Source organism: Lygodium microphyllum, chromosome 7 (genome assembly GCF_053477565.2).
Source record: "Lygodium microphyllum isolate KBCC chromosome 7, Lygodium_microphyllum_v1.1.10, whole genome shotgun sequence".
Classification (NCBI taxonomy): domain Eukaryota; kingdom Viridiplantae; phylum Streptophyta; class Polypodiopsida; order Schizaeales; family Lygodiaceae; genus Lygodium; species Lygodium microphyllum.
Window position 1 is genome coordinate 134,714,798 of NC_141141.1, and position 24,875 is coordinate 134,739,672.

The 24,875-nt window shown below is 47.2% G+C and overlaps 1 protein-coding gene across 10 annotated transcripts in view; it reads right to left on the reverse strand.

Annotated features, from left to right (window-relative positions):
* Window positions 1–24,875, reverse strand: part of LOC148033991 (exocyst complex component EXO84B-like) — a 171,887-nt gene that overhangs the window by 144,098 nt on the left and 2,914 nt on the right. For 2 of the 10 annotated variants that reach the window (XM_087681993.1, XM_087681992.1), the window contains exons 3-4: window positions 2,093–2,139; window positions 1,473–1,549 (exon numbers count right to left, since the gene is read on the reverse strand). The exons of 3 other annotated variants lie outside the window; for them this stretch is intronic. In XM_087681993.1, the coding sequence (XP_087538119.1) occupies window positions 1,473–1,523 (51 nt within the window). In that variant the 5' untranslated portion in view covers window positions 1,524–1,549; window positions 2,093–2,139. The remainder of the gene's footprint in view (window positions 1–1,472; window positions 1,550–2,092; window positions 2,140–24,875) is intronic. 5 more of the 10 variants (XM_087681990.1, XM_087681991.1, XM_087681994.1 and 2 more) reach the window with 4 other exon arrangements.

Consider the following 24,875-nt stretch of genomic DNA (forward strand, 5'->3'; position numbering starts at 1 on the left):
TGTTTTAGAGTAGTAGTATACTATCAAGAAATGCACAGCTAGACTAAATGATTCCCTTTCTTTTTCCACAACATAAAGCAAATGGGGTGCTCTAATTCCAAGAGAGACTTCTTGGTCCAAGGAAGTAAGGAAAAAATATACGAGACTGCACTAACCACGATGGATTGAGCCACTTTGAGCAACACATGAAGAGGCCAGCTTGAGATTTCCAATACATAAACCTGTCATGAATCCTAGAGGACATCCAATCAAGCAAGGCCCAAGGAGCCACATCCACAACAATGGAATATCCCAAGTGTCAGGTAATTTTTCCTTTAGAAACAATAGGTCCTTACGAACCCAAAACTTGCAAATTAGTCTCCGTACAAGAAATCAATGTAGATTTCGAAGCATTAGTATGAATCAGAGAAAATAAATCAAGCAAACTTTGAATAGCCATTGCCTGATTCACATTTTCCAATCAGCCATAAGAAACATAAAGGAATCGTGTGCCAAAGATTGACCCAAAAGTTGAGCACCACTAGAAAGAGTCAAACCAATGATCTCCCCATCGTTAGCCAGCCTATCCCAATAAAGAGTGCATCAGGTGAGTGACCACTGCAAACAATTATGGACTAAGAGGGCATCCTTGAACAAGAGAACAGGACAAGGCAATCTTATCTGTGACACCCCATTAAGTGCAATATGTGCCATAGCATGCTAGCCAATGATATCAATAAGATAAGTCATACGAGGACCAAAAGCCTTGGTAGACATCAGTTGTCGTAGGAAAGACCAACTAACAAAATAATAAGCCTTTTCAATATCCAACTAGATCATAGCAACCTGCTGGCCAGAGGCTTTAACATATTCAATCCCCATTTGAAGATTCAAACGTTGTTCATGATGTTCCATCCCTTAATGAAACCATATTGACATGGATGAATCAATTGTGGAAATGTGTTCTGCAATCTATTGGCAATGATTTTAGAAAAGATTTTGTCCAAGGAAACCATAACACAAATGGGTCTCCACTGTTTCAAGGTACACAGGAAAGGAGCCTTGGGCAGCAACTGAATAACCAAAATCTTCCAATCCGAAGACATCAAACTAGATCTCCACACATGCTGAAAAAGGCAAGTCAACAGATCCTTAAGCTATTCAGCATGGGCTGAAAACAGCCCAGCCACCGCTTTTCCTACATGGTGAATGGGACAGCACATCCCCCACTTCAATCTCAATAATATCCACTTCCACCAAATCTACCCATTTAGGCTTAACTAGATTTTGGACCAAGTCACAAATGTATCTACAAGCAGTGTGAACAACATCAGAAAGAACCTCATGTGGACCCAATAAAGATTATAATGCTCAAGGCCCATCTGAATGATAGATGCAAGCTCAATAACCATGTCACCCTACTAATTCATCAAACGCACAATATTTCTCCATGCATGTTATTCACGTAGACGAGAAAAAAAAGTGAACCTCACACTTATTATTGTGCAATACGTCCAGACAGGCCAGCAATTTACATTAAGCATATTCCTCCTCTTGAAGAGCCTGGACTCTGCATTTCAACCACTCAAAACATATGATCAAGTCATCAGAGGTGTCCCCTACATGTTGCATATACACCAAATGTTCCAAAAAAGATTGCAAATACTGCAGTTCATCTTCAAAAGTAGATGCATGCTGAATATCATATTGTTAGGACAAAGAACGTGCATTATTCCTAAAAATGGGCCATTCATTGATACCTGCCAACAAAACCCATATGCTAAACAAAGAAATCAGTTGCTACATACACCCCATAAACTAATCATGCAACAAAAAAGGCTACTTAAAATACGAAGGCAAGTGAGCAAGCAAAGCCTTAAATGCATGAACTCGTCAATGAGTCATTCCCAAAGCCAAGGGATAATGATCAAAAGACATGATGTCTCTCAGCCCACATGTCAATCAGTATTGGGAGAAAGGAATCACTCTAGCAAATGTACACCCTATCCAGTCTAGCCCAAGTATTCAAATGTTGAAGAGATCAATATGTAAATCTAGATTGAGAAGGATGCAACCAAGACCACAATGGCAAGGCTGCCAAAGCATCCTTTACCTGATGCTCGAGACCATCCATAACTCTATGAGGTGAAGTCACCTGATCTGCAGACATGCAAACGTCAAAATGGCTCATAACAAACCCTTGATGGACCATAGAAAGACACTACGAATCTTCCAAAAGCTGACAACATTCTCAGGAATTATTAGGAGAATACACCCCCACCAACTACAAAACCTCCCCCTCATACATAATCTCCACAACCAAGAATCTACCCCGAACATCTTGACGACCTAGCAGGCCTGCCACCAAGAAGTGGCATCTGCAATGCTACCACCAAGAAGACACAACTGCAGGTCTGCAGGTTTGAATCTCATTCACAGGTCTGCCACCAAGTCTACAGGTTTTCTATGTTACAAATCTGCCCTAGGGTCACGCTTACCTGCCCTACGCTTCCTGAGTCCAACTGTACATGCCTTTTTTGTTCCTGATAGAGTTTCGCAACAGAGAGATGATGCAGCTCCTCTCTCTCTCTTTTTTTTCCGTAAAAGGTAATTGTATTAATTACGAAAAAGGTACAAGTTTCCATGATTACAAGATACACGATGGCTCTACGCCAGCGTGTGTAAAAACACTCTGTCTCTCTACAAGAACTAAACGACTAAAGAGTTACAAAAAGTCATGGCAAAGACGCAGAGGAAATTGCCAGATGCCAGGGATGTAAGTCCTCCCGAGGGAGCATGTCAGAGTGCCGAATAAGATCTATCTGCCAATGCAAGAGACCTTTAAGCCTAGCAATATGCCCCTGAACATTAGAGGCGGAATCAAAAAGAAAAGCATTCCGAATGGTCCAGTTATGCCAACAGCCCCAATATCTAAGAAAGTGAAACAAAATCTTCGTATGTGGCTGTGTCGGTGTGGGGTATTTGGGCTGCACAAAAACCCAATCAAACGGGCGTAGCGAGAAACCGACCACCGCTCGCCAAACGGCTGACAAGAATGACCAGATTTTCTTAGCGAGGGGGCAAGAAATAAATCGATGACGGGCCGATTCCACACTGGTGGTGCAAAAGAAACAGTTGCTGTTGGAGATTCGATGCTTGGAAAGAGCTGAAGCAAGCGAAAGACCACCAATCATCACCCTCCAAAGAAAGACCTTATATTTGAACGGTGTCAACCAGCCCTCCATCACAGTTACCCTCCACCATGACTGGGATTTACGCAATCCCCATAGAGTATTAGCTTTAGTAACCAGCCATTGATGATCCTTAATCAGAAGATGATATACCTGGTTAGCTGAAGCCTTTTCTAAATTCAGCCGGCCTGCAAAGTCCCAGTCCTGCCAGGGACGATCCGAAGCAAGGGCAAGAAAGGGTTGTCTGCTCTGGAGCACCATCAAAAGCTGTCCCCATAAATCCTTGTATCCACGAGGGATCCTGAAAAGCCTCCTCGCTGTACGAAACGATATCAACACGTTGCGACTGGCAAGGGTGGCATCTGCAAGTGAAGTCAAGCCCAAACGGGCCATGCGGTTAAATTTTGGTCGAAGCTCATGTTTACCTTCCCACGAAAGAAACCGCAAGACTGCCAACAATTCCAGTTGAAAAGAGTTAGTAGCTAAGCGGTCCTCCGCTAATGCCACTGAGCCTTCTGGAGGACCAGTCTCCAGGAACATACCAAATGGGCAAGCAGAGATGATGAAGAACTGGAGAACCGAGAATCGGCATTAAGAGCATGCCACCAAGAACTCCAAATTTGGGTATTACCATGCAGAAGCCCGTGATCCTCAAGAAAATAACGGGCTATAATGACCCATGGGTGATGATCCGAGCACATGGCGCAAAAAAGAGACGAACGGAGTGCCAACATATGAGTTTGGGCATCTAAAATAGCCCCACCGCCCATGCGTTTGGGGGTGCACGCATGCGACCAAGAAATCCATGAAATGCCTGCATGCAAGGAATCCTTCTTCCATAACATGAAACGAATAGACTGAGTAAGAGCATTCAATGTAGTAGTAGTCCAGGGCAGCAATGGAAAGAAATATGTGAGCATTGGCAACATAATTGTCTGAGCCACTTTGAGGCGAACATGGAAGGGCCAAGCCTGTGACTTCCAATACAGAAACTTAGCCGCCAGTTTCTGTGAAATCCACTCTAGTAGCTGCTTTGGCGGAACATCAACACCCAAAGGGTACCCAAGATGCCTGACAATGGAACCACGGGGAACAACCAATCCCTGCCAGTCCAATGACAGCAAATCTGACTCCGTGCAGCTGAGAATGGCTGATTTCAAAGCATTACTGCAAAGACCAGTAGCCTAACCAAAGAGAGTCCAAACATCTAATGCTTTGCGAAGGTTATCCTTGTCCACACGCAGAATCATAAAGCTATCATCAGCCAAGGATTGACTAATGAAGTGCTGTCCAGAAGGAAGAGACAATCCAGCCAACTGAGTAGAAGCTGCCATATGAGATAACATCGAAAGAACTAGATGAGTCGCAAGGGCAAAGAAGAGAGGACTCAAAGGGCAAAGAAGAGAGGACTCAAGGGCAACCCTGTCTCACAGAGCGGGCAAGGACAAATGGCTCAGTAACGCCTCCATTTAGCATGACTCACGAAGAAGCCGCAGCACTAATGGTGTAAATCAGACGAGACATCCAAGCACCAAAGCCCATAGTAGACATAAGTTCTGCAATGAAAGACCAGTCCAGATAATCTAGAATGCCTTGCATAATCAATCGCCAGTTGCACATTTAATACATTGAGCAGAATGTTTCGGCCCTTAATGAAACCATATTGGAGAGGATACACAATGGCAGAAAGATGCTTATGGAGCCGATTCGCCATTAGTTTGGAAAAGATTTTATACATAGAACCCATCAAAGAAATTGGGCGCCAATGTTTCAGCATAGACGGCGAAGGAACTTTTGGAAGCAGTTTAATAAGTCCTTATTTCCATGAGGAAGGCATGAACCCCGTTTCCCACACCTGCTGAAACAAAGCCGTCAATGGTTTCGCCAGTTGGGTAGCAAAAACCTCAAAGAACTCATTGGTGAGACCATCCCAGCCAGGACTTTTATCCTTGGGCAAGTGTAACAAAACATCCATAACCTCCGCCTCACAAATATCTGCCTCCAAAGTAGCTTGCATGTCCTGCGGAACCTGATTGCGGACCAGATCATAGAAAACTGAACGGGCATGAGTAATTTGGGCTGAAGGTGGAGAAGTGGAACCAAGAAGATCGAGACAATAATTCCTACACATATTCACAATAGTCTACGGATCAATGACCATTTGACCTTCTGCATCCTGGAGTCTAGTCATATTCTCTCGAGCAGGAGAGGCATGGAGAGCGCAAAAGAACTTATGAGTCTGACAAGCACTATCTTACAAATTCTCCATCAGATGTTGCAATTTGGCCTGCTGATAAGATTTCAACTGAAACTCTTTAATAAGATCAGCCAAGCGCATTGCCAATGACAATAGAAATACATCATCTGGCGTGTCCACCAGTAGAGAACGAACCAAAGCCAGTAGGTCCTCCGCTGCTTGTCGACGCCGCCAACAAAGAGAGGCATGATGGATCCCATACTGCCGAACAACCCGCTGCACATTAGAGAGCAATCGTTCAAACGAAGCAGTGCCCTGAGAGGAGAAGTCCAATAAGAATCTATCAATCAATTGTTGCATATAACCCTGAAAGATTGAATGCTTCAAATAAGACGAGTTGAAACGCAAAGGGAGTCTATCTAGAAATTGCTTAAAAGGTGCAACGGGTTGCGCAAGCATCTCAAGCTGTAGAGGGAAATGGTCCGACAAGGCATATTACTGCAACACTTTCATTTCGAGCATCTCAGGAAGAAAATCATCATTCCGCATGATGTATATGCGGTCCAACCGCGACCATGTGTTTGCATACTGCGCAGAATGGAAAGTAAACCCTGTAGAAGAAGGGTGTAGCCAAGACCAGAGATCTTGCTTAAGAACGGCAAGAGCCAACGCCTGCCACACACGACTTTCCGGAGGGTCCATTACCGAATGCTCTGATGTGGACTATGAAGAATCAACACACATATTAAAATCCCCCATCAAAAAACCCCGTTTGCCAAGTGACAAGGAGGTCTGCAAAGTATTCCAAAGATCCCGGCGAGATAAAGGATCATTCGGAGCATAGAGGGTAAATAACCATAAGATCTCTCCTTCAAATAAAACTTAGCAATAGTCTCCTCACAATAGGCATGATTGGTTATTGTCCATACATTAATTCAGCAGGCATATACCCTGTAATTGCACTATAAGTGGTCCTATCAGCCCATAAATCAAAGGGCAGCATTCTTGGCTACTCTTTCATCCTGCCCTTGTATAACTTTGCGAGTGCCTTAATGATAGATTGATGACGTCTTTCAATTTTTGCATTTGCTTCAGGACTATAGACTAAAGTTAAAGCTAGCTTGATACCCAATTGTGAAAAGAAGTCATGAGCCTCATCTGCATCCAATTCTTGTCTATCTGCAACCACTTTACCAACACCAGAAAGCGGCCATGTACATCATTTTTAATGAGAACAGGCTGATATTTTTCATGTACAATCATGAGCACACCAGAATAATGCATGGCATGTGTCCCAGCATAGAACAAGCGAAACCCATGGCAAACCACAACTTTTCTTGCTTCACCGTGACTCTTGTGCTCAACAGCACACAAGACATCCCACTGATTCTCATGCAATGCAATCCACATGGCATGTTGCTTATGGCGACAACAAATGCCTCGCACATTCCACGTGGCTATCTTCATGTGTATTCAAAAAGAAAATCAGGTACGAGGCACAACTTGCCTCAATTTGACCTTTTCTGCTAGAATGTCCAGGACTCCCTCATCCAAAAAATCAGCCAACACGGCAAAAGAGTTCTGACGGCCAGATTTGGAGGTAGACGGCATATCCACTGTCTTGGGGATGGAACGGGGATAGCGACAATCCCATGGGGTAATCACGTTACCTCTAGTATCAAAAGCCAGCTTAGCAGGTGGACCCTTTGGACCATCCATATACACTTTCCTAGTAGGCTGATGACGGGGAGCAGAGGAAACCATAGCAGGAGCAGTGTGCTCTGAAGACAACATTCTTTCCTACGCATATAAGTGCGCATGGAATCTTGTGAGGCAGTAGACACAGTATGCGCCATGCCAGCATCAAACCTGTTACCTTTTTTTGCACGTACATCTACCCAATCATTGCCACGGGAATCCAAACCCGAAACCTGTTGTTTACCTTTATCCAAAACTTTCGGTGGCTAGGTTGCATCTTGCGACGGAGCATCAAGCACCATAACTTCCATGGGCAGCACAACATGCTCAGCATCTAAAGTCGGTTGCTTCTCTGGGCATTCGGCCATAAAATGCCCCAATTTATCACACGAAAAGCAATGCCCTACAAAGTTACCCCATTTCAAACGAAAGTGCAAAGGATGCATGCCAGAGCAATTAAGTCGTAACCAAGCAGGCCTTTCCTAGCAGTGTCCCATAGCATACACAAACGGTTACGATTCATGGCTCTGAGGCTCGGGGGGACCAGAACAGTGCCCACCACGGCCATGGCGTCCTTTAAGAGTGGCCAATAGACACCCGGGCAATTTTCCACCTCAACCCACACTGGGCATTCACATTGAAGCACGCGCTGAAAATCTGCCATTGGGCGCCATGGCACAACATGGACCAAACGGCGATCAAAGAACAATGGCAATTTAAAAAGGAGATTAGCATGATGCTTCTCAGAGTTCAACAGCACCTCAAAAAAGCCTCGGGGCCCAACAAAAATCTCTTCAACACAATCCCCTTGTACAGACTGTGCAGCTACTGGCGAATACGGGAAAGCATTGGGATCCTACCAGTGAAGAAGAGTATAATGGCACGTTCATAAAACACTGAAAATGAGCACAAGACATTTTTCGGATCCACAATGGCTTCCAGAACATCTTCAGTTCCCGAGTCAGAAAATACTTCCTGATTATGTTGAACATAATCGCCAAGTAGAGTGTTGGCAAACTCCAGCAAATGCTCCCAGTCAACATCCTGAAAGTCCACAGAATCAGAAGCAACCTGAGCATAGGAACGATCCTGATGATCCATTGTCTCTTCCGAAGTATACTTGGTGCGTTTGCCTGCAGGCTGGAAGTCAGGACCAGGGGGCACCTCCTCTGTGCACGGAACCATATCCTCTCGTTCCTCTGTATCCGAACCCGGACCAAGAGCTGCCACCGTTTGGTCTATAAAAGCCATATCCAGACCAGCCAAGTTGTATCACGACGTATGCCAGTCAGAGGCCGAGCCAAGAGCTCACGGGCGGCAGAAACGGCGCAGGCCTCTCTCTATCTCTCTTGGGCAGAACGGACCCTGCATTGGACTGACGAAGGGGCTTAGGAAACGCGCGAGCAGAAACAGACGCCCGCTGGGCAAAGAGGGCGCATCCACAGGCAGGGAACAGGAGGCCTCGTTCCCTTGCTTGCTCACGCTCTCGCACTCGCTGTGTGGCAACCTGGGTGTGACAGGCCGCTTCTCCTTGGTGGCAAAAACGGTCAAATCAAGGCAGTCGACTGTGCGGTGCCTAAGCTGGGTAGGACGAATACGGGCAGTAGGGCGGCAGGCCAGCACAGCGGTCGAAAGCAGTGGACGCTCGCAGAAGGGAAGGACCGTTTTGACGGGACGTGCGCACATCCATGCGACAGCAGGGACGCGCACCGGATGCAGACAACAAGAGGTGACGGTCACTGCCAAACAGTGATACGCGACGGGCACAGGGCCCCGCGGCGCAGGTCCACGCAAGGGCACGCGACGGGCACAGGACCCCGATGACGGCAGGGCGACACGGATCTAGTTCCTCTCTTTTTTTTTCGTAAAAGGTAATTGTATTAATTACGAAAAAAATACAAGATTACTTGATTACAAGATACATGACGACAATCCAAGCCATCATGTGAAGAGGTGCTAAGTACTACAAGTTACAATGTCATGGCAAGGATGCGGAGAAAATTGCCATATGCCAAGGACGGAAGTCCTCCGTAGAGAGCAAATCAGAACGATGGAGAAGAGCTAACTGCCAATACAAGAGGCCCTTAAGCCTCACAATATGCCGCTGAACATTATAGGCGGAGTCAAACAGAAAAGCATTCCGAATGGTCCAGTTATGCCAACAGCCCCAGTATCGAAGAAAGTGATACATGAGCTTCATATGTGGCTGTGCGGGAGTAGGGTATTTGGGCTGGCCAAAAACCCAATCAAAGGGGCACAGTGTGATACCAACCACCCCTCGCCAAACGGCCGACAAAAATAACCAGACTTTCTTAGCGACGGGGCAAGAAAGAAATCGGTGGCGGGCGGATTCCATAGTAGTGGTGCAAAAGAAACAGGTGCCATTGGAGATTCATCGCTTGGAAAGAGCCGAAGCAAGCGGAAGACCCCCAATCATCACTCTCCAAAGAAAGACTTTGTATTTAAAGGGTGTCTTGTTGACCCAGCCCTCCATCACAGTTGCCCTCCACCATGACCGGGATTTACGCAATCCCCATAAAGCATTCGCTTTAGTAACTAGCCATTGATTATCTTTAATCAGAAGATGATACACTTGGTTAGCAGAAGCTTTGCTCAAATGCAGCCGGCCTTGTAGGTCCCAATCCTGCCAGGGATGATCCGAAGCAAGAGCAGGAAAGGGTTGTCTCCTCTGGAGCACCGTCAAAAGCTGTTCCCATAAAGGCCTATATCCACGAGGGATCCTAAAAAGCCTCTTAGCAGTACGAAACGATATAAGCACATTGCGACTGGCAAGGGTGGCATCCGCAACTGAAGACAAGCCCAAACGTGCCATCCGGTTGAATTGTGGTCTAAGCTCATGTTTACCTTCCCACGAAAGTAAACGCGAGACTGCCAATAATTCCAATTGAAAAGAGTTAGTAGCGAAGCGATCCTCCGTTGGGTGCCACTGAGCCTTTTAAAGGACGTGTTTCCAGGAACACACCAAATGAGTAAGCAGCGATGAAGAAGAACTGGAAAACCGCGAATCAGCATTAAGAACGTGCCATCAAGAACTCCGGAGTTGGGTATTGCCATGCCGAAGCCCATGGCCCTCAAGGAAACAACGGGCGATAGCGACCCACGGATGATGATCATCCGAGCACATGGCGCGGAAAAGGGACCAACGAAGTGCCTGCATGTGAGTTTGGGCATCTAAAATAGCTCCGCCACCCATGCGTTTGGGGGTGCACGCATGCGACCACGAGATCCAGGAAATACCTGCATGCAATGAGTTCTTCTTCCATAGCATGAAGCGAATAGACTGAGTAAGAGCATTCAGAGTCGTAGGAGTCCAGGGCAACAATGGCAAGAAATATGTGAGCATTGGCAACATAATTATCTGGGCTACTTTGAGGCGAACATGAAAGGGCCAGGCCTGAGACTTCCAATACATAAACTTGGCCACCATTTTCTGAGAAATCCACTGCAGAAGCTGCTTTGGGGGAACATCAACACCCAAAGGGTATCCAAGATGCCTGACAATGGAACCTCGAGGAACAACCAGACCCTGCCAGTCCAAGGACTGCAAATCCGACTCCGTGCAGCTTAGAATGGCTAATTTGAGCGCATTGATACGAAGGCCTGACGCCTAACCAAAGAGACCCCAAACATCCAATGCTTTTCGAAGGTTATCCTTGTCCGCACGCAAAATCATAAAGGTATCATCCGCCAGGGATTGGCTAATGAAGTGTTGTCCTGTAGGAAGCGACAGTCCGGCCAACTGGGAAGAGGCGGCCATATGTGATAACATGGAAAGAACTGGATGTGTCGCAAGGGCAAAGAATAAAGGGCTCAAAGGGCACCCCTGTCTGACAGAACGGGCAAGGAAAAATGGCTCAGTAACACCTCCGTTCAGCATGACTCGCGAAGACGCCGCAGCACTAATGGTGTAGATCAGACGAGACATCCAAGCACCAAAGCCCATAGCAGACATAAGGTCAGCAACGAAAGACCAGTCCAGATAGTCAAAAGCCTTTTCCAGGTCCAGTTGAATCAGTACTACCTCCTGATTAGAATGCTGGGCATAATCAATGGCCAATTGGGCATTCAAAACATTGTGTAGAATATTTCGGCCCTTAATGAAACCATACTGGAGAGGGTGCACAAGGGCAGGGAGATGCTTATGGAGCCGATTCGCCATTACTTTGGAAAAGATTTTGTACATTGAACCCATCAAAGAAATTGGGCGCCACTGTGTCAACTTAGATGGAGAAGGAACTTTTGGAAGCAGTTTAATAAGTCCTTGTTTCCATGAGGGAGGCATGATCCCCGTTTCCCACACCTGCTGAAACAAAGCCTGCAATGGTTTCGCCAGTTGGGTAGCGAAAGCTTCAAAGAACTCATTGGTGAGACCATCCCAACCCGGACTTTTATCTTTGGGCAAGTGTAACAAGACGTCCATAACCTCTGCTTCACCAATATTTGACTCCAGAGTAGCTTGCATGTCCTGCGGAAGCTGATTGCGGACCAGGTCATAAAAAACCGAACGGGCCTGAGTAATTTGGGCTGAAGGTGGAGAAGCGGAACCGAGAAGGTCACGGAAATAATTCCTGCACATATGCACAATAGTTTGTGGATCCAGGATAAGGTGGCCTTGTGCATCCTCGAGTCTGGTCATATTCTCTCGAGCAGGAGAGGCATGGAGAGCTCGAAAGAACTTATGGGTCTGACATGCACTATCTTGCAAAGTCTCTGTCAGATGTTGCAATTTGGCCTGCTGATACGATTTTAACTGGAATTCTTTAATAAGATCGGCCACCCGCATGGCCAGTGCAAGCAGAAATACATCATCCGGAGTGTCCACCAGCAGGGAGCGAACCAAAACCAGCAGGTCCTCCGCTGCCTGTCGACGGCGCCGACAAAGAGAGGCATGATAGATCCCATATTGCCGAGCAACCCGCTGCACATTAGAGAGCAATCTTTCAAATGACGCAGTGCCCTGAGAGGAAAAGTCCAAGAAGAATCTGTCAAGCAATTGCTGCATATAGCCCTGAAAAATTGTATGCTTTAAGTAGGACAAGTTGAAACGCAAAGGGAGTCTCTCCAGAAATTGCTTGAAAGGGGCAATGGGTTGTGCAAGCAACTCGAACTGCAGAGGGAAATGGTCCGACAAGGCATATTGCTGCAACACTTTTATTTCGAGCATCTCAGGCAGAAAATCATCATTCTGCATGATATATATACGGTCCAACCGCGACCATGTTGTGGCATACTGGGCTGAATGGAAAGTAAAGCCTGGAGAAGACGGGTGTAGCCAGGACCAAAGATCTTGCTTAAGAACAGCAAGAGCCAACTCTTGCCACATACGACTTTCCGGCGCATCCATGACCGAGTGCTCCGATGTAGACTGGGAAGAATCAACACACATATTGAAATCCCCCATGAAGAAGCCCCGTCTGCCAAGTGACAAGGAAGTCTGCAAAGTCTGCCAAAGCTCCCGGCGAGATAACGAATCATTCGGAGCATAGAGGCCAAGTAACCATAGGATTTCCCCTTCGAATAAGATTTCAACCACCAAAAAGCGGCCATGAACATCATTTTTAATAAGAACAGGCTGATATTTGGCATGTACAATCATAAGCACACCCGAATAATGCATGGCCTATGTTCCTGCATAGAACAAACGAAAGCCATGGCAATCCACAACTTTTCTGGCGTCACCGTGACTCTTGTGCTCAACAGCGCACAGGACATTCCACTGATTCTCATACAATGCAGTCCACATGGCATGTTGCTTGTGGCGAGAACAAATTCCTCGCACATTCCACGTGGCTATTTTCATGTGTATACAAAACACAATCAGGTACGAGGCACAGCTTGCCTCGATTTGACTTTGTCGGTGAGAATGTCCAGGACTCCCTCATCCAAGAAATCCGCCAACACCGCAAAAGAGTTCTGAGGACCAGATTTGGAAGTAGACGGCATATCTGCTTGCTTGGGGTTGGAGCGTGGGTAACGACGGTCCCACGGAGTAATGACGTTGCCTCTGGTATCAAAAGCCAGCTGTGCAGGTGGACCCTTTAGACGATCCGAATACATTTTCCTGGCGGGCTGATGACGGGGCGCTGAGGAAACCATAGCAGGAGCAGGGCGCTCGGAAGACATCATTTCCTTCCTGCGCATATATGTACGCATGGAATCTTGTGAGGTAGTAGGCACAGTACTCTCCATGCCAGCACCAATCCTGTTGCCTTTTTTGGCACATACTTCAACCCAATCAGTGGCACGGGAATCCAGACCCGAAACCTGTTGTTTACCTTTGGCCAGAACTTGGGGCGGGTGGATAGTATCCAGCGACGGAGCATCACACACCATATCTTCCATGGGCGGAGCAACATGACCCGCATCTGAAACGTGTTGTTGCTCTGGGCATTCAGCCATAAAGTGCCCCAACTGTCCACAAGAAAAGCAATGGCCTGCAAAATTGCCCCATTTCAAACGAAAGTGTAACGGATGCATGCCAGAGCAATTGAGGCGTAACCAAGCAGGTCGTTTCCTTGCAGTATCCCATAACATGCACAAGCGGTTGCGATTCACAGCCCTGAGACTGGGAGGGACCAGAACCGTGTCCACAACGGCCATAGCATCCTTCAATAGCGGCCAATAAACAGCCGGACAATTTTCCACTTCTACCCACATAGGGCATTCACGTTGCAGGAGGCGCTGAAAATCTGCCATCGGGCGCCATGGAACCACATGAACCAACCGACGATCAAAAAACAAAGGCAGTTTAGACAGGAGAGCAGCATGGTGCGTCTCTGTTTTCAAGAGGACCTCAAAAAAACCTCGAGATCCAACAAAAATCTCTTCAACACATTCCCCTTGTAGCAGACTCTGCAGCCATTGGCGAATACGGGAAAGCAGCGAGATGCGACCAGTGAAGAAGAGTATCACCGCGCGATCATAAAATACCGAAAAGGAGCGTAGGACAATTTTTGGGTCGACGGTAGCTTCCAGAACATCGTCTGGAGCAGAGTCAGAGAAGGCTTCCTGATTATGTTGAACATATTCGCCAAGCAGAGTGTTGGCAAATTCCAACAGATGCTCCCAGTCCACCTCCTGAGAGTCCACAGAATCCGAAGCAACCTGCGCATAGGAACGATCCTGAGTAACACCTATCTCTTCCGGGGTATGCTTGGTACGTTTACTCGCAGGCTGGATGTCAGGACCCGGGGGCAATTCTTCAGTGCACGGAACCATATCCTCCGGTTCCTCAGCATCAGAATCCGGGCCAAGTGCTGCCACCGTTTGGTCTATGAAATCCAGATCCAAACCAGCCATCGTGTTTGACGAGCTGATCTCGAAGAAGGACTGACGCACAGTGCAGATCAGGGTCGGCTGAGTTAGAAATCTGCACCCCTATAAGCTGGTTGCGCACACGGCGGAGGATGACCCTCAGGACGTCACACGGGCAGGTTGCAGGCATTAAAAGTCTGGGGCGACCACCACGGTGGCTGACGAGCGAGGGCAGCGTCTCTCTCTCTCTCGCTCTCTCTCTTTCGCCTTCTCAGGCAAAACAGGACATGCACTGGAGAAGCGGCTTCAGTCGTAGCCTGTCCCAATATCGCGAGTGACAGGGCACAACCCATGACAGTGCACGTGCAAGAGGGCGAACCACAGGGGGGGCAGAGGACGGCAGGGCTGGACAGGCAACGAACCAAGGCAGGGGAGGCGACGTTCAAACAGGGCCCAGGTCCGACTGCAGGACGGGCGAGGCAGCAGCGGCGCAGGGCAGGGATCGGGCGCGGGCAGAAACCCTGACGCGCAGGGCGGACGGGCGCAAACCAGGCGCGGAGCCCGCAGGGTAAGCGGACGACAGCGGAACGGGTCCGACTGCTGACGAGCAGGCGCCCGACGGGCCAGACGGGCGCAGGAGGAAGCGTAGGGCGAAACGGCGAAGCGTGACGAAACGGCGAAGCGTGAAGGGCAGGGCCGACAGGTCAGACGACCGTCGGCAGGGTGGCAGGAGCAGGCGGCGCCATCACGATCCCTCTCCCCGCCATCTAGTTCCTCTCTCTCTCTCTCTCTCTCTCTCTCTCAATGGGAAATCTGCATATCTACAGGCCATGCAGCCTGCACCCCCACAAAGCTGGAAATACACAGAGTCTCCAAGACAGCAGATGCAACCAGCAGTCACGACGATATGCTACCACAAGCATGTGCCTCTGTGTGTGTGTGTGTGTGGCCGTCGTGTTCGCTTGGCTCCAACCCCCACCATCGCACCAACTCCCCCCGCCTCTGTCCTACTACTCCCTCATCTGCTTCCGCCCCTTGCTCAAAGCCCCTGCGTGACCCCTCGCCCTACTCGACGCCGCCTCCGCCCCTACCCGATGCCGCCCCTGCGCGACCTCCCACAACGCCGCCTCTGCCCCTTCTTGACCCCTCCACCCCTGCCTGCTTGCCCCTGCTTGGAACCCCCCCCCCCACCCCGCGCCTAATCCTGCCCGGTTCTCTTGCCTGAGGAGCTGCTTTCCCAAGCCTCCGCCCACCCCCCACCTGTCCCCTTACCAATCCCCCGTCTGTGATTTCCCCATCCCCCACCCCCCCCCCACTGGGCTTCCCCCGCCTCCTCCGCCTTAAGGCCCGGTCAGGCAGACATACCACCTGCTTTGAAAACAGCAACTTTCCTCCCCTCCCCCTCCAATTGCTCCCTCCCCCTGCAGCAACTCCCCCCTCTGGTAGCACAACAACGTGATAGGTAGGTTCTCACTAGGGACGCGCAATGGAAACCTTTGGTCAGATGCCGACGCATTCTGCAAGTGCCCCCCAATCAAACACCTTGCACATCATCCTCTCTAAAGAATAGCTCTTAGCCGTCTGTGCCACAAAGCTGGAGTTGAAAGAAACAGTAATCCTTGGTCAGGTCATTGGACACTCCCCATCAAGGACCCAGCTGCGGGATTGGCTCCACTCCACATTACGCATTGGCACAGCGCAAATCGCGGAGGCAATCCTCATGGGCCAAGGGATCTTCATGGTTCGACTCACCTCTATGGACGCAAATCATGAGTTAGTAGAGAGCTCACCCTATGCCTCCACGAAAGGGGTCATTTACATGGTTTCCTGGTATAGCGACTTCACAGTGGAGACATTTACCCTCCATAACAAATTTCTCAAACATCTAGTCACCTTACTTTTCCCTGGACTGGCGGTAGAGTACCGCTAGTTAGTGGAGGACGTTGAACGAATCTTTGGCACAGTTCTTCCTGCCTCCTTCGCAGATGCAACGACAGCTGCAGGAGTCCCAAAGGTACAAATGGCCGCGAAAGACACAAAGAGTAAACCAAAGTTCCTAGAGATTGAGGTAGAAGATCACTCCTTTAGGCAGCAGGTCATTGTGACTCGCCAACCAGGGTAGTTCCTGCCTGCCACGACTTTGGGCATCAAGCAACAGATTGCACATGTTTCGGAGCCAAGGCGGCTCTGCCCAGGCTTGCAGGTGGACACTGACGGCTTCACATGGGTCCAGAGATGACAGAGAGGGAGACGACAAGGGGGCCACAGCCAGCCCCTCAAACACAGCCTCGGCAGCAAGGAGCAGGAGGGCGAGCAACGCCCCCCCGACAAAGCACTCCGCAGCCCCCCCTGCCCGCCCCACACAGCAGGACCGCAATTTCCCACATCCACCACCCGCGCCACAAACTGCATCACCTGAGATCCCACAGCCCCTACACCCACCCCCCCCCCCACCTCCCATGGATCCCCCACTAACCCTGGCCCACAGCCCTCCCCTTCCAGGGCTACTAGCCCCCCCCCCCCCCACACCCACCACATACCTCCGATCACCCCACCATCCCTCGATCTTCTTTCCCTCCACCACCTCCCTTGCCGAGTATCCCCCCTGATCCACACCCAGTACAAGTGATCCCCCCCAAACCCACCCCCCTCCTCCCACAGGAGGTGATGAGCCACACACGCCTACATCCTCCTCGTACCAGCAATCTTGCCCTCCCTACATAGCCACCAACTCATTTGCCCCTGTCACCCGTCACACTTTCCCGAGACAAGCACAGCTGTTAGCACAGGAGTTCTTCCGCAATGGCGCGTGGTCCTACCTGAGAGCTGCAGAGCATGGAGAGTTCCCACTACCTCTAGAGGTGGCATTCTGAGTATGCCAAATATGCCACACGGCTGTCCATCTAAGGAAATGGAAGAGGCAAGAATAATCTGAATGCAAAGTAGACATGGAGGTCATCTTCCCATAATCCACGAACGAGTTGATCACCGAGGATCACACACGGGAAACAAAACTCCAAATCTGTTGAGCCACAGGGCAAGAGACAAAGAGATGAAGCAATGTGCAAAATACACAACGACCAATAGAGATCTTGCAAGCAAACAACACATCCCCAGTTGGAAGACCCCCAATAAGCAACCATAGTTGTCAAGTACGGAAGGTACAATACGGTACAATAGGATAAAATACGATACTAAATGGTACCTTATGATTTTATAAGGTACATTACGATATTAGTACGAAAAAATTTAAGATGATTTTTTTAATAACAAAAAACATAAATCATTAAATGATAAATCACAGAATACATGTTTAAAGTGAAAATAGCCATTTCATTACAGAATAAGATGAATACATGGGGTGACCATCGCGGTCGCATGAGCTGCGCAAAACATGCGATACAACTACAGTCTAGTATATCTGATACAAAAAAAAGAGAGACCTATGTCATATGAATCTATGATGAGTCATCACTATCATCATCATTATCATCATCAGAACCATCTGAGCGCTCATCAAGAGAGTCTGAAGATGACTCCTCGACATCCGATGATGAGACACACTCATACTCATCCTCACTAATGAGGTTACCATCATCATCAAATGATAGCTCCCTAGGTGGCGGGTGTGTAGGCAAGGGGGGATGTCATCATGAGGCACGGGATGTAAGCTACTAGAGCCCCGCCTTACATACGTCCGCAAGCCACTCGAACCACCTATCCTCGATGATGGAGGGCGTCGAATGACCATGCCCCTGCTGCCACCTACTCGAACTCATTGCCCACGAGCACGCTAACAACGAGTGTCACAAGTATTTGCTACTATAAGCTCTCTATAGAGCTCTGCAAAAATCATCTCCTCCTCCTCATCCACCTCCTTATGTATACTCAAAAGAGTGTCGCCCGTCAACTTGAATGTATCAACATTCACCTACACAATGCAGTGATGCACATAAGATTGATCATTATAAATGCTAAAGTCTAAATTGTGAAGTATAAACTTCAAAGTTCAAAGTTTAAAGAAGTAAACCAACAAATTTTAAAATTTAAATGTTATGGTTAAGTGTTTAAGCTTTACCTACTTCGGACTACCCATGCTCATCATAGCCCTCATCATGTGTAAGTTAGTGCGGCAATAGACTAGCCGCTCTAACTGTCGTGTGCTAAGCCGATTGCGAATCTTTGTGTGAATGAGAGAATAGACACTTCAGTTTCTCTCAATGCATCCAAAGAGCAATCCTGAGCAAGGACCCTCATGGCTAAGGGCTAAAGGGTCTCCAGTGTGTATCCAAAGTTTTGCCACCAAAATAAAGGCTTCAGAAGTGACTCTCCTCCAACAAGTGGGAGAAGCAAAAGCCACATGCCCTCTCTGATTTGCATAGCATCCTAGCTCCTCCGGCACTGCATTGTGGTCATCCACAGGGACCACACAAGTCAAATAAGAAGGCTAGTCCGAACGGAACTCTCTATCATCCATGACCACCGGTGACTTGTAGACCGGATGTACCAATGCAACAAAACCATGGATGGGCTTATGCATCCACGCCCATCTCCTCTCTACTATCTCTAAAACATGTGCACACTGTGTCTCTGTGATCACTATACAAGCACGTGCCTTCACCAATGCCGCTCTAAAGAAGTGAACGAGAAGGCCCATGGTGGACCCCTCACAATCACTCATATGGAACACCCTATAAAAGGGAGTCACGACAATGACAACGGCACGGGCTTTTCGCCAAAACTGCTCATTAAGGCACAAGCGTTGCATGGCTGCCTCGTGCTCATCTCACTCATTCCATAGAGTCGACACCACTGTGCACCACACCTCATAAAGGCGCTCTAGCAATAACCACATGTAAGCAAAGCGAGTTGAAGAAGGCTTCTTTAACTCCAGTGTGCTATGCTCACGATACATCACAAGCACCTTTACCTTTACCGTGAAGAATGTGACAATTGATGTAGCTTTGCGGACCACCCTCTTCACCCACTTGAGCTTCCCACCAATATCCTCCATGAGCAAGTCCAAACAATGACTTGCACATCGAGTCCACACATCATAGGAAACTCGGGCTCAAGTAAACGGCCCATGCGCTAACAATTCGATGCATTGTCGGTAACAACTTGCACCACATTTGAGGGGCCCACTTGCAACCACAATTTACAAATTACAAGTAAGTATACTTATTACTAACAGTACTTGGAAATTGGAGGTTAGAGAGAGAAAGAGTTGAGAGAAAGTTGAAGAGGGATGGGGCTCGAGGGTTGGGGGCCTTGCAGCCCGGGGGGAAAGAGAGAATCGAGATAGATCATAGATACTAAAAAGAAATTAATTATTAGAATTGGGGGATAGATAGTTATGCATAAATCAAATGTCAATTATGAATCATGATATTATCATAATGAAAGAAAGTGAAATAAATTTAAAAGGCAAATTGCAATGTATACCTCAATGATAGTTTGTTGAATGTGGCCGTAGATGAATGCACCCGTCGTTTTTCTCTTCCTCTTGCCCGTACCTACGGCCTACAAAAAGTAAGTGCTGAGTGGACATGAGACATGTATATTGATGATGCCCTGTTTCTTACAATCACTCCATCCATTGGTGAGAATGGAGCAACCATATTTTATCCATGCGGCCCGAATAGGATCAAGGGCTCTATCAATTCTCTCCTTTTTATCAATCTTTTTCGTCCTCATGTCATTGTATGTAACACTAGTCCATCCTTCACATGGACCCACATTGGCAATGTATATGGACCCGCAAAAAGTAAGTACCGAGTGGACACGAGACATGTATGTTGATGATGCCTCGTTTCTTACGATCACTCCATCCATTGGTGAGAATGGAGCAACCATATTTTATCCATGCGGCCCGAATAGGATCAAGGGCTCTATCAATCCTCTCCTTCTCTTCATCAATCTTTTTCGTCCTCATGTCATTGTATGTAACAGCGGTCCATCCTTCACATGGACCCACATTGGCAATGGCTTTTACCATCTTCTTCCATTGCTCTTGCTTTAGGACATTGAATGCAAGATTGCACTCAATCACCGTACGTGCAATTTCAATGTCCTCTAAGAAAGGCAACCAATCCACGCACATAACCAGGAGCTTGAGAGAGAGAGGATTGTCTCTCCAGCACTGCATGAGCCTCCACTCTTTATCTTTTACTGAAGCCGAATGCGGATGTGAAGTCCCCCACCACCAATGGTAGAGGCCTCTCACGCTTCGGTTGAAGATACGCCCACATTGGATGCTTCCTCGTAGTAGGCATAGCAGTTGGTGCCGATAAGCCACTTTCTCCTCCTCTTGTGGATCCCCCTCTCATCTTGGTGAGCATCTCCTCCACAATGTTTTGAGGGATCTCCTTGCATGAAGCAACTTGCCTCCCCCCCCCCCGTCTTGGAAAGATGTTGAAGAAGTCGAGTTGCACCACTTGTATAGCGCTTCCCGCAATACTTGCATGTTCAATGGTGGGAGTTGGACTTCTTTATGTCCCTCTCCACATGGATCACATGCAAATTGAAGGCCTCGTGCTTCTCATGAGTCATAGTGCCGATAACAAATAAAGAGGCCAGAGAGAGAGAGAGAAAGAGAGAGATGCTTGAGTCTCGACTCTTGAAACTTGAGTCTTGAAAGTTGAAAGGAAGGGAGACTCGAGAGGCCCGAGGGTTGGGGTAAAGATGAAAGAGCAAGAGTGAGAGAGAGGGGATGGGAGATGAGAATAGCAAATGCTTTGACAAGGTGCAAGATAGAGGGGATGGGAGATGATATTTGAGGATGGCAAATACTTCGACAGGGTGCGGGAAAGAGGGGATGGGAGGTGAGATTCGAGAATGACAAATCACAAGTCCATTCAAGAATCAAGATCCAAGAGAGGAAAATGAGAATGGTAAGTGCTTGCTGAATTGGTGTGGAAGTATGGAGGAGAGGAGCACCTTTTGTAGTTGAGAGAAGGGTCAAAGTTCAAACAGTCAAAGAGGGGTCAACACTCAAAGAGAGAGCTGCCAGCTGGAAGGAATCCAAAGAGGGCTGGGGGAGGGGGAGTGCATGGCTGGAAAAGGGGGTGGGATGGGGTATCCGAGGCTTCCCACCCCCCCAAAAAGTGCCACACAGACAGGTGGAACGCACAAGAGTAAAGGCGGGGGCACAAGAAACGCAGGACGTGGAATCAACGACATGCAAGCCAAGTGGCCCAAATAGGTCTAGAAAAACATACGAATTCGTACGAATACATACCGTATGGTACTGTACAAATCGTATGGTATGGAACAAACCCGTACGTCGTACAGAGGCAACTATGTAAGAAACCTCCACATGAACACTTTACCCTGATAAGGGACCTCAGACTTCCAGAGTTGGATGAATCTTTCCTGCCACTTCTTTTTGCTATCCTGAATATGCCATAATTTATTAGCCTTTTGAGTGACCCATCACTTGGTCTCCACCATCTGATGATATATCTAATTAGCTGACCTTTTTTTGAAATCATCAAGAAGCACAAACATCCAATCTCGCCAGGGAGATGATGGTTGTAATGTAGGCAAAGTAGAGAACCTCAAAAGTCTATCCTGTATGGACGACCAAATGTCATGATATCCTCGAGGCACTCGAAAGCGCTAACAAATACGTCGGAAAGAATAAATATGGGGCTGCCCAAGAATGACACCATCAAGAACTATTTGCAACCCCAAACAAGCCATCCGATTAAACTTGTCTCACTCAAATCTTTATCAAGCCAATCCAACAACCTAGAAGTAGTCAGTACTTCTCCTTGCAATGAATTCTCCTCCTTATGAAAATCAGGAGGATGCCAAATTGCAAAACATAACATCTCCTGCCAAGATGCAATCAAGTGAGAAAGGAGAAAAGATTAGGATAGCTTAATAGGCCTCGTGGAATTAAGCACATGCCACTAAGAAGCGTGAATAACCATGCTGCCATAAGAGATGCCAATCCTTTCTATGAAAAAATTTGCAAAATCTGACCAAGGATGACTCTTTACACATAGTGCCTACAAAAGAGCTAGTCTCAAAGCAGCCATATGCAAATTAACATCCAATAAAGCTGCTCCCCCCCATACTTTTAGAAGTAGTCACATGCTGCCACGAAATCCACACCTAGCCCGAACGACTCCCTTTCTTTTTCCACAACATGAATCGGATAGACTGAACCAGTTCCAAAAGAGACCTCTTAGTCCAAGGAAGCAATGGCAGAAAAAACAAAATCATACTGATCATGATGCATTAAGCAACTTTTAAGTCTCACATGAAGAGGCCAGCCTTGAGATTTCCAGTACATGAACCGATCATGAATACGGGATGACATCCAATCAAGCAAGGCACGGGGAGCTACATCCACACCAATAGGAATAATCCAAATGTCTGGTTATATCTCCCTTAGAAATCACAACTCCATGCCACCCCAAGGCCTGCAAATCATTATCCGTACAAGAAAGCAGTGTAGATTCTGAGCATTAATATGAAGTCCCAATGCCAAAGCAAAAAGATTCCACGCAACCATTGCCTAATTAACATTAGTGCGATCAACCTTAAGGAACATAAAGGAATCATCAACCAATAATTGACCCAAAAGTTGGGCACCACTAGGAAGAGACAAACCAACAATCTCACCGTGATCGGCCAACTTATCCAACAATGAGAGCATCGGATGAGTGACTAAAGCAAAATAGCGAAGGGCTGAGAGGGCAACCTTGCCGAAGAGACCGAGACAAGGCAATTTCATTTGTGATCCCTCCATTTAAGTGCAATACGAGCCACAGCACCCTATATAATGGTATCGATAAGAGAAATCATGCGAGGACCAAATTCCATGGTGGACATTAGCTGCTGCAAAAAAGACCAGCTAACATGATCAAATGTCTTTTCAAGATCAAGCTGAAGCATAACAACCTACTGGCCTGAAGCAATCCCCAATTAAACATTCAAAATGTTATGCATTATATTCCGACCCTTAATGAAACCATATTGGCGTGGATGAACCAAGTGTGGAAATACTTTTTGCAATCTATTGGCAATGATTTTAGAGAAGATTTTATATAAAAAAACCCATAACTGAAATGGGTCTCCATTATTTCAAAGAGGTTGGAGAGGGAACCTTAGGCAATAACTGAACGACAGAAATCTTCCAGTCTGAAGGCATCATACCAAACTTCCACACTTGCTGACACAGGTGAGTTAATGGGTCCTTACAGGTAAAAAACAGCTCATTAGGAAGCCCATCCCAACCAGGGCTTTTCCTTCGAGGCAAATGGGAAAGCACATCTTCCACTTCATCCTCTAAAATATTAGCCTCCATCAAATCAACCCATTTTGGCTTAACCTAATCACTAACCAAATCACAAATGTATCGCCACGCAAAGTGAGCAACATCAGAAAGAATCCCCTATGGGCCCAACAAAGATTTATAAAAGTCAACGCACATTTGAATGATGAAAGCAAGATCAATCACCATAACACCTTGCTCATCCATCAAACACACAATATTTTTCCGAGTGTATTTCTAGCGTAAACGAGCAAAGAACTGATAAGATTGAGAGTTATTATCATGTAAAGCTTCCGCTCTAGCCAGCAATTTGTATTTTGGCGTATTCCTCTTCTTAAAGAGATTGAACTCTACATTTTCAACCATTCAATGCATGTGAGTAAGTCATCAATGGTATCCCTTGACTGATACAGAGACAACGAGTGGGCTAACAAAGATTCTGCATGCTGTAATTCAGCTCGTTAAGAGGAAGCATGCTGAATACCATACTGTCAGGAACACTCGTGCATTATCCCTTAAAAAAACCCATATTTCCATCCCTCTAGATAGAACCCTAGAGCTAGAGGAAGCAATCAATTGTTGAATACATTCCAAAAATTGGTTTTGCAGCAGAAAAGATTGGTTGAAACGAAGAGGCAAACGAGCAAGGAGAGCCTTAACTGCATGAATAGGTCTATGGGTCAAATCCAAAACCAAAGGATAGTGGTCTAACAAAACATGCTGTCACTCTGCCCACTTATCAATGACTGCAGAAAGAAAAAAATCACTCTAACAAATGTAGATCCTATCAATTTTGGCCTAGGTGTTTGGATGTTGAAGAGAACAATAAGCATATCTAGATTGTGAAAGATACATCCAGAACCACGTCCCGTTTCAAAGACACAGCTACCAAAGCATCCCAAGCTTGTCGCTCAGGACCATCCATGACCGAGTGAATCACCCATAACAAAGCCTTGATGAGCCATGGCAAGGTAGTGCAAGTCATCCCAAAGCTGACAACGTTCCCAAGCAGTAGGAGCATACACGCCCACCAGCCACAAAATCTCTCCCTCATATAGGATTTTCAGTACCACAAACCAAGGATGGTTGCAGGGAAGATCTAACGGCCAACATAACTCCAGATTTATGTGGAACCCGACCACTAAAAAATTTTGTATAATCCTTATATACATAAGAAGATCCTGCCAAAGCATGTAGTTTGTGCTCCATAGCACAAAAAACATCCCAATTTCTAGCTAATACAACTTTC